The sequence below is a fragment of the Saimiri boliviensis genome, chromosome 1 (genome assembly GCF_048565385.1).
Source record: "Saimiri boliviensis isolate mSaiBol1 chromosome 1, mSaiBol1.pri, whole genome shotgun sequence".
NCBI lineage: Eukaryota > Metazoa > Chordata > Mammalia > Primates > Cebidae > Saimiri > Saimiri boliviensis.
This window is the reverse complement of record NC_133449.1, coordinates 171282546-171295822: the sequence shown is the minus strand read 5'-3', so window position 1 is coordinate 171295822 and position 13277 is coordinate 171282546. Positions and strand designations below refer to the sequence as shown.

At 45.8% G+C, this 13277-nt stretch overlaps 1 protein-coding gene across 9 annotated transcripts in view; it reads right to left on the bottom strand.

Moving 5' to 3' along the window:
* ARHGAP26 (Rho GTPase activating protein 26) overlaps positions 1–13277 on the bottom strand; it is a 509638-nt gene that overhangs the window by 374508 nt on the left and 121853 nt on the right. For all 9 annotated transcript variants that reach the window (XM_074381099.1, XM_010338421.3, XM_039467604.2 and 6 more), the window contains exons 2-4: positions 6326–6421; positions 4642–4703; positions 81–152 (exon numbers count right to left, since the gene is read on the bottom strand). In XM_074381099.1, the coding sequence (XP_074237200.1) occupies positions 81–152; positions 4642–4703; positions 6326–6335 (144 nt within the window). In that variant the 5' untranslated portion in view covers positions 6336–6421. The remainder of the gene's footprint in view (positions 1–80; positions 153–4641; positions 4704–6325; positions 6422–13277) is intronic.

Genomic DNA, 13277 nt, shown 5'->3' with positions numbered 1-13277 from the left:
TTACATTTTTTTTAAGAAGGTGCTGTGTTTTCCAGATCTCTCACTCTAAAATCCAAGACCAAAGCTTGCAAAATTCTCACCTTAGCAGCCCCGATCTGTTCCTTTCGAAACTTCTCCAAGGGAGTGATAAGCACCTCGCTGGCATTCTCAATCTAGTGAAGAAAAACAGAGTAGGGGAAAGAAGACACAAAAGCAGTATCAGTAAAGGATTACAGCAGCTCCAGCACAAGATGCCTCCCCATGTCTTAGGATAAAATTTGAGTAAGCAATGTTATAGGTGTCAACTGATTACAACGTTTGAACTAACAGCATGTCATATCAAAACTGTTACATTTCAAAATATGATCCTGTTCCTCCCATGCATGATTCATACCGATTCTTTGAAAGTAAAAATGAGGAACTCAAACTGTTAAAGCAACCGTCTGAAGGGACAGAGGGAAACTGGTGAAAGAGTGGAGTCTTAGTTACAAGCTTCAGGTGACATTTTCTTGTAAACATTCATTTACCCAAGTAAAGTAGATCAACACTGAGTCTAGGTTAAGAACAAAACAACAACAACAACAAAAAACCTCTGGACATTTGATGGCGCATAAACCTTTCAAACCTGATTTTGTGTCACTCTACCAAGACAGGACTGGACTAAAGCCAAGACAACTATACCTCCTGACTACTGTCCGCCTCTCAGCTTCATCTCACAGGGTCACCCCTCAGATCCTGCATTCCAACCTACCTGCACACCAGTGCACTTCAAACACACCAAACTTGTCCCACGTCAGGCCCATAGCATTTGGCTATTCCTTCAGACACTGTATTCCCAGACCCTTACAGGGACAGTTCCTTTACGTAGTTAAGGTTTCAGCTTAAAGATCACCTCTTTAGGGAGGTGTTCCCTGACTACCAACATAACTCAACTTCCCTCCCCTACAAGTGTGTTTTGGTTCACCACTACACACATTTATACACACACACGCACACACACACACACACGACAGTATCTTCTAAAGGCTCACTTTGCCACCACTACCCCCAAAACAAAGAAGAGTGCTGAGACAAAGCAGCACGCAAACATTTCTGAATGAATAAATGAATGAATGGATTATTTCTTCATTGGCTGCCAACTGTGTGACCATGGGCAAAACATTTAACCTCTCTGGGCTCTAATTTCGTCATCTGCAAAACGAGTGGGCTGAATTGTCCAGCTCTAAGACTCTATAGTCTTTTCTAAGGCAGTACAGTATTTTATAGTTTTTCCTTTTAAGTCATTCATTTATCACTCTTTGCTCAACTAATTATTCCCGGAATCTCGCTACAACAAAGCATTATTTTTCCTAAACCACACGCATGTCCACTGCAATGAAACTAACAGGGTAAATGCCAGAAGTCACAGATGGACACAGTAAAGAACTAACTGAACAATGTAAGGGACAGAAAAGGTCTCCAAATTTATTCCCACTTGCCTTTTTCTCAATTTTGAGATCACTTATTTCAGAAGACTGAAATTTAAGAGTGTTATGGTGTTAACTTGTTTGATTTTATACTTTTTATTGTTATTTGATGTTACTTAATCAGTTCACTTAAGTCTTTTCCTCAAACCACCTGCAAGTCTCTGAAGCCCACAAAAATTTGTCAAGCCCCTAAGTTAATGATTCTCAACTGTAACTACATAGTAGAATCACCTGGAAAGCTTTTAAAATCCCTATATTTAGGCTACACTCCAACTAACTCAGAATCCGTGGACTTAGCCCAGACATCAGTATTTTTCAAACTCCCCAAGTTATTCCAGAGGACATCCATGACTGAGAATCTAGTCCTAAGCAGATGCTTATAATACAGAAGCACTCAACTGCTCACCTGGGAATGAGGACACACAAGTCCTAGTCCCAGCCATACTACTACTTGCTATCATCCTGAATAAGATTTGTTTTCTCATCTGTCAAATGAGCAACTGCAGATGGTGAGGAATAAGGTCCCACTTAGTCTAAGATTCTATGACTGTGTAACGTCCACTTGGTTCTAACACTGCCTGATGCTGGGGACATGGAAGCCCCTTCTCCGCCCTAGAGGAACTCATATTTACTCTAGGTCACAGACAGGTACAATGTTTATCAGGACACAATGTGGTAAACACAGGATCAGAATTATGAACTGGATGTTAAGAAAATACCAAGGGTAGCCATATAACCCAGAAACTCAGGAAAGGCTTCCCAGGGAAGGTGCAGCTTTGTTTGCTGAGTTGAACTGAACTGATGATGAAGTTGTCATAGGACAAGGAGGTAGAGAAGGGGCTTGCAATGGCCAGATACTCAGATGCAGACAGTAGAAACTCAATTTACTGACATTAATAATAAAATTGCAGAGGCAAGCTGAAAAGTATAATCCAGTCATTGTTCCCTTACCACAGGCCATAGCAATCTGCAGGGTATTCATGGCGTTTTGCTTACCACACCCCCACCCCCAAATACTAACTCAGCCAAGAATCAGACTCAAAAGAATCATTTCCCTTTCTCAGGCACCAGCATGTGCACAAACACACTAGCTTTCCCTGGCTTCCACCCACCACCAGCCCCCACTGCTGCTGCCACCACCCTTCTGATTCTGGTTCAGGCACCAGCAGGGAGCAAGCAAGAGAAACTGGGTCTCTCTGTAGGGCAGAAAGTAAGAGGCTTCTACTCTGTTTGGAGTTTTAAAGAAATCCTCCTTTTTTTTTCTTTTAATTGAGACAGGGTCTTGCTGTGCTGTCCAGGCTGGAGTGTAATGGTGCAATCACAAATCACTGCAACCTTGACCTTCCTGGCACAAGCCATCCTTCTACCTCCTCCCAAATAGCTGGGACTACAAGCGTGCACCACCATGCCAGCCTTTTTAAAAAACATTGTGTTGAGATGGGGGTCTCACTGTGTTGCCTCCAGACTGGTCTTAACCTCCTAGGCTCAAGCAATCCTCGCACCTTGGCATCCTGAGGTGCTGGGATTACAGGCAAAAGCCACCACACCTGGCCCCCACATTTTAAAATATAATGCAGACTTGGGTTTGATCCCAAGTTATGACACAGTTATGACTTATTAACGTGTGATCCAGGACAAGTTACTTAACCTCTGTAAACTTCAATACCTTCATCTGAAAATAGCATTAATACAGATACCACTTCGCAGAGTCACCATGACGGTTAAAATAGAAAATGCATGTAAAGGAACTGGCTACATTATGTCTTGGTGAATAGTGTTCAAACTACCAACTATTAGTATGGGAAGAGAAGCAAATGTTGATTAATGCAATCTCTCCTAGACCTTTGGAGCACTGCTGCCTGAAGATAAGCCCTCCTAGGGGCAAATCAGTGTTCAGCCAGCAGGGGACTTCAAGTCAGGCTTCATTCCTCATATCTTAAGGATATGGAGGAAAATGCAAAGGAACTTCCTGTAGATGTGGAAGCTCTTATCTGCTAATGCTGAACTATATCAGAATAAATTATAAGCTGGGCTCATGCCTGTAATCCCAGCACTTTGATAGGCCAAGGTGGGAGGATCATTTCAAGTTTGGAGTTTGAGATCAGCCTGGGTAACACAGCAAGACCTCATCTCTACAAAAATAAAATAAAATAAAAAATAAATTAGCTAGGTATAGTAGTGCAGACCTATAGTCCTAGCTACTCAGGAGGCTGAAGCAGGAGGATCACTTGAGCCCAGGAGTTTGCAGCTGCAGTGAGCTATGATTCCACCACTGCAATCCAGCCGGGGTGACAGAGTGAGACCCTGTCTGTCTCCCAGAACAATAAATTCTAGTACAAAAGATATCTCTTAAGAACCTGGAGATCAGCATTTGACCCTTAAATGTGGACAATGCCTCTATTTGAAGAGCTTTTTATAGTTACCTTCATTACAAAGTACCTGTTTACTGGTTACCCACTACCTGGCAGACACTGTGTTGGGTGCTTAAAAATAAAAAGTGAAGGCCAGGTACAGTGGCTCACACCTATAATCCCAGCACTTTGGGAGGCTGCAGATCACGAGGTCAAGAGATCAAGACCATCCTGACCAACATGGTGAAACCCCATCTCTACTAAAAATACAAAAATTAGCTGAGCGTGGTGGCGCATGCCTGTAGTCCCAGCTACTCAGGAGGCTGAGGCAAGAGAATCACTTGAACTCGGGAGACAGAGGTTATAGTGAGCCAAGATAGTGCCACTGCACTCCAGCCTGGTGACAGAGAGAGCCTCCGTCTAATTTAAAAAAAAAAAAAAGAAAGAAAAGAAAAAAGAAAGAAAGAAAGAAAAGTGAAGTGATCCCTACCCTCACAGGGCTCTTCTTGATCAGGTTCAATAAAATGGGGTAAGGGCAGAGTGGGGCACCTTCTTTGCCATTCTGCTGGTAGAGAATCTGAGGCCTAAAAAGGTGAAATGCTTATAGGACCTTAAAACGAATCTTCAGAAGGATGTCGTTTAACTATATTCTAAAATTATCCACCAGAGTAATCCTTTAATAGTCACAAAAGGCTTCAAACTCTACAAAGATGAGGCTTGCTGAAGAGCTCAAAACACTCAAGTGGTAGAGTCTGGATTTCAATCTGATTCTTCTAATAACCAATCCCTTGCTTCCTCAACACGAACTTACTATCTGGGACCAAGAGTAGCCCAGCCCTACTCACCATCCGTATCCGTTCATCTTCAAGATTCCTGAGGACAGTGGCAAACTCCTGCAAGGACCTTGCTGAAAAAGAGAAAGGGGCCATGAGGTGGAAGGAGTGCCAGGGGTCTTGAGGAGCCTTTCCAGCTCTGGCTATTATGTTATGGATTTTAATTCCTTGGCACATACAGATGCCTAAAGCCAATTGCTTCCCAAGGCTCCCTTCATCTTTTTAATCATTAACCATTAAGGATGACCCAGAAATGCAGGTTAATTCCACCCGGCACTCTAGTTAGGGAATGATTTCTTTAAGGAAAAGACCTGCCCATTCCTGAGAGTACCCAGGACTGGTGAGATGCTGGCAGACTTCCAGGCCCCAGGCTGGAAGGGGCAGAGTTCCGCTTAGGAGTTGAAGAATTTCCTGTCCGGATTTGACCTCCTCAACCTTTGTCATGGTGTTGCGTCAGAACTCAGCCTTTTCTTTGGCAGCAGAACTAAACAAACAGCGCTGCTGCCATTGGAAGCCACATCTCTGGCTTCTCTTTGGGTTCCGCCTGAGCACTCAAGCCACTCACTAATAAAACGCACCTCGAAGCATGGTGCTTAGACATGACAGTCGTCTTTGCCAGAATTATTCACAAAAGCAATAAGCATTATGTGCAGTGGCCCTGCGGATACTCGAGACCCTTGAGCCATGTTGGGAAAAGCATCCATGCATTCAAAAGTTACAGGACGCGTGTTCACCACGCTCAGCTGTCTCCCAATCGCCTATGCTCAGCCCCAGATCCTGGCGTTCTGCATGGCAAGAGGAACTCAATAAGCATTTGATGAATTAATTAATCCAATAAAACTTTCTCAATTCTTGCTCATTTAATGGAGTCAACCAAGGTGCCCATAGGAGAATAGCGTGCAATGACAAGGCCCTGGCAAAGAAAGGTATCTTAACATTGCAGATCCTCTGTGCTTAGGGTTGCCTACAGACCAAGGCAGGTAATGGTGAAGAGTGAAGCAGCAGAGCCTGGTGATAAACAGTAACCCACCTCAGCTTCTTTTTAAGGAAACAAGAGAGGTGGGGACCTCCCCGCCCACAGCACAGGAGAACCAGACACAGAGCTCCTCTCCCTATCTGAAGGCAGTGGCAGCCGCACAGCTCAGCCAACTGCTGCCAGGTCAGAATGGGGGGAGCCAATAGATTAAATTCTCCAAACTTTTTGAAGAAGCTAGAAAACTGGAATTTTGGATTACAAATTGAATTGATGTGGTAATTTAATTTTTAAAATGAGAGCCAAAGAAAACAGGGCTGTGTTCTGATCTCAGCCTAGGAGCTATCATTTTGCAAACTCTGATCTAATTTTCCCCTCATCTACCTGTGTTTCACTTATGCTCTAAGCTCTTAGCACTGTGGTTGGAGGGGAAGAATGTCACCAGCCAGAAAAACACGAAAGGGAGGTGGAAAGGAGAGCCTCACTGCAAAACTTCAAGCTTTCTCTCCTGCATGCTGGAGGGTGAGGCAATCCCAGAACTTGAGAGGACCAGAGTAGCCCCTAGCCCCAATCCTCACATATCTCTGCCCCTCCACTTCTACTAAGGACTTCTTTCTTTACTAATCTTAAAGATTTCCTATCCCAGGAAAAAAGGTTCTGCTGGGACACTGAAGGCGACAATGAACAATTAACATTTTTATCTTCTGCACAGTTAGGACTTACCTATACACATCTCATCATCTGTTTCTGCATCTCCTATGCACTGAAATTTAAATTCATTTAAGGAATCTGCAAACTTCCGCTTCGCTGAAGACAAATCTAGCAAGAAAAAGAAAGGAAAAGTCAGGAATTACTAAAATTAAACTGGATTTCTGATTTGCTGCCCTTATTGTTCCTTCCAGGAATATCTTAGGGGGCAGATTTGTTCCTGCGTCCATTTCAAAGCACAAAAGAATATAAATTCAAAACAGCCAACGCTTGGTTATAACATGAAGCACTGATTTGCTCTAGAAGTTAATATTTTTGTTATATTGGCCTTAACAATTCAAGTTTTAGCTCTACTTCTTAAAGGCAACTCGTCATCTCTGTTCGACGTGTGGAAATCTACTTGCCAAAGAAAGTCGGGGAGAAAGCTTGGATCTGAGCCAGAATTAGTGTCCACAGCCTGCAGGGCTGCTCTGCCACTGACCCTCCACACGGTCAGTGCAGCTGCCCCCACACGTCTGACTCAACAATCGTTTCCTCTAGGTCCTACCCACAACACAAACTTTCACTAGGGAGGGAGCCTGGGGAAGGCTGGGAGGAGGGGCTGAGAACTGCCCTGCCCGTAGCACTTGGCCTTCCTCTTCTGACTCAAGCATAGGCAAGGCCCAGGTTCTCACAATCCTCTTCACTCTCCTTATGAGCCGAGGGGACCACCAGCCTGACATTCACCTGAACCATTTTCCTGGCTGGTCACATCCAACACCACCAGGAGAACAAAGCCCCAGCAATGTTTCGCATTGGAGTAAAAACACATTCCACACACAGCATCCATAAGAAAAATTCTCAAGGGCGCTTTTCATAAAAAATCATCATCGGCCAGGCATGGTGGCTCACGCCTGTAATCCCAGCACTTTGGGAGGTCAAAGCGGGCAGATTGCCTGAACTCAGGAATTCGTGACCAGCCTGGGCAACACAGTAAAATCCCATCTCTACTAAATGCAAAATTTAGCCGGTGGTGGCGGCCTGCACCTGTAGTCCCAGCTCCTCAGGAGGCTGAGGCAGGAGAACTGCTTGAACCTGGAAGGTGGAGGTTGCAGTGAGCTGAGATCATGCCACTACACTCCAGCCTGGGCAACAGCGCAAGACTCCGTCTCAAAAAAAAAAAAAAAAAAAAAAAAAATCATCATCATAAGCTTTCACTGAAAATAGTAATGAAAGCCAATGATCCTTACTGAGCCTTCAGCTTCTGTTAAGAGTATGAAACCACCAAGGTACCTTTAAGTGGACTGACAGATCTGGCTGCTGAGCACAAATGTGTTTAACTTAATTCCATATGCAGTCTTCCTGCAGATTAGGCTAATCATTCAAATTACCCTCATACATGTTTCCCTTATTGAAGGGGAAATGGCATTATGTCCAAATGCCCAGGGGAGGAAAACATGAGGCAGAACCGGCAACAAGGCCTGGCTTTAATAAGATATTCGGAGAGGGAGTGTGACTGTGGCTGCACAGATCAACATAGCCTACTAGAATAAAAGCATCCGTAACTCCGAGTACTTTTTCTTAGCTCCCGGATTTGCCCCTTGAGGTTAGGGATCGTGTTTTCCATCTTTTTGTTTGGTTTGGTTTGTTTCCTCTCTGAGTACCTGTGCATCCTGCTCAGTGTATGCTGAATAAATGTCGGGGGCAGTGAAGGGGGAGTACAACAATGGATACAAATCCAATCCCCAGTGCTCATTCCAAGCAATAGCTGCTAACGAAGAGCCGGGCCTGGGCTGTGATGCTGTTTTTAGGACCAGGGCTCAGGCTACTGCATGGAGAGCAGCTGCAGCTCCTGCTCCTGGGACCTCCCTACCACACGTTCCGATGCCATGGTCCTGAGCTAGCTGCGGCTTGTGCAAAGCACTCTGGTTTACACCAAAAGAAGGCACTTGGGCTGGAGAAGGGGAACACAGGAGCCAACGGTCTCTGGTCTCCCCCTCGTTCAGTCTCTTTCACAGAATGGTCCTTGCCAAAATGTCAAAAGATGTTGGCAGGGACTCAGGCATCTGTCAAAACTGGCCAGCCCAGGCTGAAGCTATCCCTCAGAACACAAATCACACAAGGCAAGCCAAGAAGGAAACAGATGCACCCAAAAGCTAGAATCCTATGGGGAGGAAGACAGGAGGAGGCCACAGGTAGACACGAGAAAAAAGGGAGAGAATAATATTTTAGAGTGGAAGACAACGTTCTGTTAGCACGCCCAAAGGTGTGTGCATCAAATGTGGCTGTGTTTATACACACTCCTATTTTAGTCAGGATGTTCCCTGATCAGAACTCACGAAGGTCTGCTCTAGAGTAACACAGGTTTGCTTTTCTACCCACCTGACAATCCTATGCCTCCCCCATAGGCAAGAGAAACGCAAGCTGGACAATCACCTCAACAAAGTGGAAAAAGGTGAAATGCAAGCCAGGCTTGGGCAAGCTCCCAGCACACACCTGAAAAGCTGCACTTCCAAGGGCAGCTGGCAGTGAGGATCAGGGAGGGGCTAGTCATGTACAACGGGGCCTTTGTGGGGCCTCTGCACGGGGGGACCTGCTGACCCAGGGCAGGGCCTGTTACCTTCTGACCAGCAGGTGACCTGATTTCCTTGTCTGCTGGCACAGAGCACACCCTGCCACAGCAAACCCGAGGAGCAGTGAGGACCCAGGAAGCTCAGGGAGAGGCCAACCTCCCAATAGACGATTAGGTAATGACTGCTGGTACAGAGTCAGTATTGGGCTTCAGGCTAATGAGGACAGCTGGGTAGAGTGAGAAACTCAATGAGCGGACCTGAAAAGGAACTTACCTCAGGCTTGTTAGAGGAATTTTTCAGTAAAGCTAAAGTGGACGCCTTTCTTTTTGCTTGTTTGGAATCCATTCCCCAGACTTTAGGACAGCATCTGAAGCTTGTTTTGGAGAACTTCCCTTCTCCACTTGCATTCCATGGGGTGCTGGTTACAGGCTGATCAACCCCAACCCATTGCTCCCACCCCTGGGTTCCCACAGCTCCTAGGTTCAAGTTCCAGCTCCACCATAGATGAGATATGTATTGAACTCTAGGTTAGTCGTCAAGTCTCAGTTATCTCATCTGACAGAGGCTGTCAGCCCACGGGCTAGGCAGGGAGAATCCAGTGACACACTGTATAGGCAGTCTGCGCATCGTAAAATTCAGTTCTAGGTATAGCTGCACTGTTCCTTCCTCATATATGAATCCTCCAGTAAGAGGAACCAGGAAAGATAGGCATGATAACTGTGTTTGGAGCTCGGAGGAGCTAAAGGACTGACATAAAAGCACAAGGCCACGAAGGAGAGGACCTGTGACTTTAGTCCTGTGAAATGAGATCCTTGTAGTATGTGAGAATACCATAACGCTTCCCCCATTAAGGTAAACCCTCTGTATTACTTGAGAGAATGAAAACAACATCAAAAGAGGAACTTTCTACCTCAAAGCCATTGCTTCTTGCCTATTTCAACCCAGTAGGACTGGTGGTATGTTATGTAGATATCACCCTGGATATGCAGCTCCCCAAAGGTTTATTTCAAGAACTTTCCCTCTGATGCACACAGGAATCTAACACACACATTCCAGTAAGAGGAGAGGGAAAAGAAAAGAGGCTGGCACTGGTGCTGGGTGCATGCCAAGCTTCGTGGCACCCTCCTCATATAACCCTGCTGTTTCATGTACAGGCAGTGCAAGACACAGCAAGGAGCCAAGCAGAGTCAATAATATTTACTTTTCAGAAACATCTGTTGCTAGAAAAACAGAATGCTGGCCAGTGTGGAGAGAAGTCGTAACTGTCGGCACCTGGGGAGGCCAAGTATTGCTTTCCGGAGTAGGTAGGGCTGTGCTTCTCTGAGTGAGGGGACCAGATGGGTAAGAAATATGGAAGCAGCTAGAGGTCTGGGTCTTGAGACACTGCTCCCAAAGCCACCTGCTCACTCACGAACAGAGGAAAGTCCCCTTCTTTTCTTGGAGATGCCAGCAGATATTAATCTGCACCAGATTTAAGAGAATTTTGCCCAAATAGGGTCCATCTTTCACTAACAGGTTTACCATAAATTTTAAAAAATTAGAATCTACCTTAATTTTAAATAAGTTGTACCAGTAATACCACAAGTGAAGCCACTTCCTTTTTCTCCTTGGGTAAAACTTAACATATATGTGCATATACAAACATAGACTCAGGTAACCTTTCCACTATATCTTCAGTGCATCTGTTGCCTTTGTGACCTCCAAAGTTATCAAACTTGTGTATTAACTACCCTTGAAATGTTTCACTGCTCAGTCACATCTTTCTCTTTGGACTTAGAAAGTGATTACAGTTCAGAAAGGCCATCACTGAGGCTGGAACTTGCAACAGGATTGGCCTCATGGCTGCCTAAAGCACAAGAATACCAAAGTCCCCGGGCCTCATTCATCTCTCCCTGCCCTGGACGCCGATTACCCCTGTGCCTCATCACCTCATATTTGGAGTAATTCTGGGAGTATTCATGAATGGCTTCATGTCACAACACACAAAAAGTGCCTTGGACAGGGCTGGACTCCGGTGTCCCTCAACACCTGTTGTACTGATGTGAGTGGGCAGAGAAATACAAGCTGGCTTACAGGTGGACCACCTGAGAGTCCCCAGAGAGGACCCACAACAGAGAGCTGAGAGACGGACACAAGCCCTAGAGAGACTTCAGATTCAGTTCACACCCCCATCCCCATGTCACACTCAACACACTCAAAACCAAACTCTCTCTGCTCAAACACCCTCTGCCACCCTCTCCCCAGAGAGCCCGCTGAGGGCCTCTTCCTGCATCCCCAGTGTGATGAAAGGCACCACCATTCACCCTCCACACAAGTCAACGGCATGTGCCATTCTCTCACACGGCAGGCTCCTTCGCGTGCCATGTCCATTCCCAAGGCTATCCATGTTATCTACTAAGCACGCCTCAATTCTGCCCACTCCTTCCCCTCACTGTCAGCAACCCCTAAACAAAACACCTCCGTTTGCCTAGATCACTGCAACTGCCTCCTCTCTGGCCTCCCCACATCCACTTTTGTCCATCAAGTCAGTTCTCCACCCAATTGTGTCAACACCAGCAGTGAGCCCTGTGACAGCTTCCCAGAGCTCTGGAGGTAAAGACAAAAGTCCCTCCCAAAGCCTGAGAGGCCCTGCAGGGTCTGGCCTCCCCACAACCCTCTCTGGGCTCCAGCTGCTCAAGCCTCTGCCAGTTCCTTGGGCATACCCAGCTCCTACCTGCCACCATATGCTGCCTCTGCCTGCAGCCGTTGGCCCAAAAGTTCTTTCCCCCAGGAAGCCTAACCTGACTTCTCTAATCAGGCCAAACCAAACCTATTTCTCACTCTCTGAGTCCATCTTTTCTTCAGAACAATTTTATATATGTTCAGATAATTCTTTAAGTAATGCCTCCCCAACTAGTAAGTTCCATAAGGACGAGGATCATATCCCTTCCTGCTCACCACTCTATCCCCAGAGCCCAACGCTCTGCTGCTTGACTGAGAGCAGGTGCTGCAGTAAGAACAGAGAAAGCTGGGCACTCCACGAGTCCATTAGCCGTCATCAAAGGCGAACCTCCAGACTCAATGTTTGACACGTGAAAAAAAAGCAGGTAAGTTAGGACAAACTCTCCAATTACGTAAGTCTGGCTGGAGCCTGATATATATGTGGGAATGTGCTTCACATGAGCATGTGATCACCTCTCTTCATGCTGTCCACTGAGGAAGAGTCTCATAGAGCTGGAGGGAGAGCCACCACCTGCAGGAGCATAAAGTAAAACCTCATCTATACCAAGGAAGCTGGAGGAAGGAGCTACACACAACCCAACTGGCCACAACCAACTCTCTTAGCCCCAGAACAAGCCCCAGGCTGGAGTTAAAACAGTTTAAGGAAGAGTCCTCAGAGATCCCTCTTTTCTCTCTCCCCATATCTGTGAAAACTGAGAACATATCCAACCAGAAACTGTGCTTGGAGAGAGGCATTTCCCCTTGCTCACCATTCCCTCAAGTTTGTATGTGGCATTTTAAACCTAGTTCAACAGACTTAACTATAAGAAAAGCAAGTGATAGTCCCTTGTAAATACCATTCTACAGCCCGGACTCATGGCATTATACTAGCAAAAACAAACAAAACACACACGCACACGCACATGCACATGCACATGCACACACACCCTGTTCAAATCTTAGAATGGAACAATTCTCCACAGCATTTTTCTCGTTTCCATGACATGTCTTCTCACCTGTGGCCACTAGGTGGCAATCAACTATATCAGAGGACACCTTGACTAAGCAGCTAACTTAACAGCTAAGACAGGAGAAATGACAGCCTTAAAGGCAGTGCTGAGGGCAGATCCTATCCCGCTGAGAAACAAGTACCCACCTAGAAACGTCCAGTGGACACTCAGCAACTGAGGGGCCCTGGCTTCCACGTGGGAAGAAGTAAGAAGTGCTCTAACACACTGAGAGGGCCTGTGCACTTATACAGCAAGTCAAGCCTGAGACATGGAGTGGGAGGGGTGTAGGGATGAAGTCACCACCACAGTGTCTCTCACGTTCTTTTAGACCTGGCTGAAGCACATTCAGAAAACCTCTCATCTTACCCAGGCAGATGATGTGCCCACCGACCACATCAGCCATGGTACATCACAGAACCTGCATTCTGATCATACATCTGCGTGCTTTCCCTGAGGCCCTTTCCCTAAAACTGCATTTCCTAAATGAGGCCATCACCAGCACTGATTCTGGAAAATTTGTTTTTCCAACCAGAGCACTAAGGCTAATGAAATTTTCAGAGTTGATTTTTTAAATGAAATCAAGCAGAACAATGAAGTGCTACCCTTTCCAACAAGAGGTTTCTAATTCTATTTAGATGAAATATCCCTTAAAAATCATTAGGGCTACCCAAACTCAGCTTGATCTATATCAAAATAACTATGAAT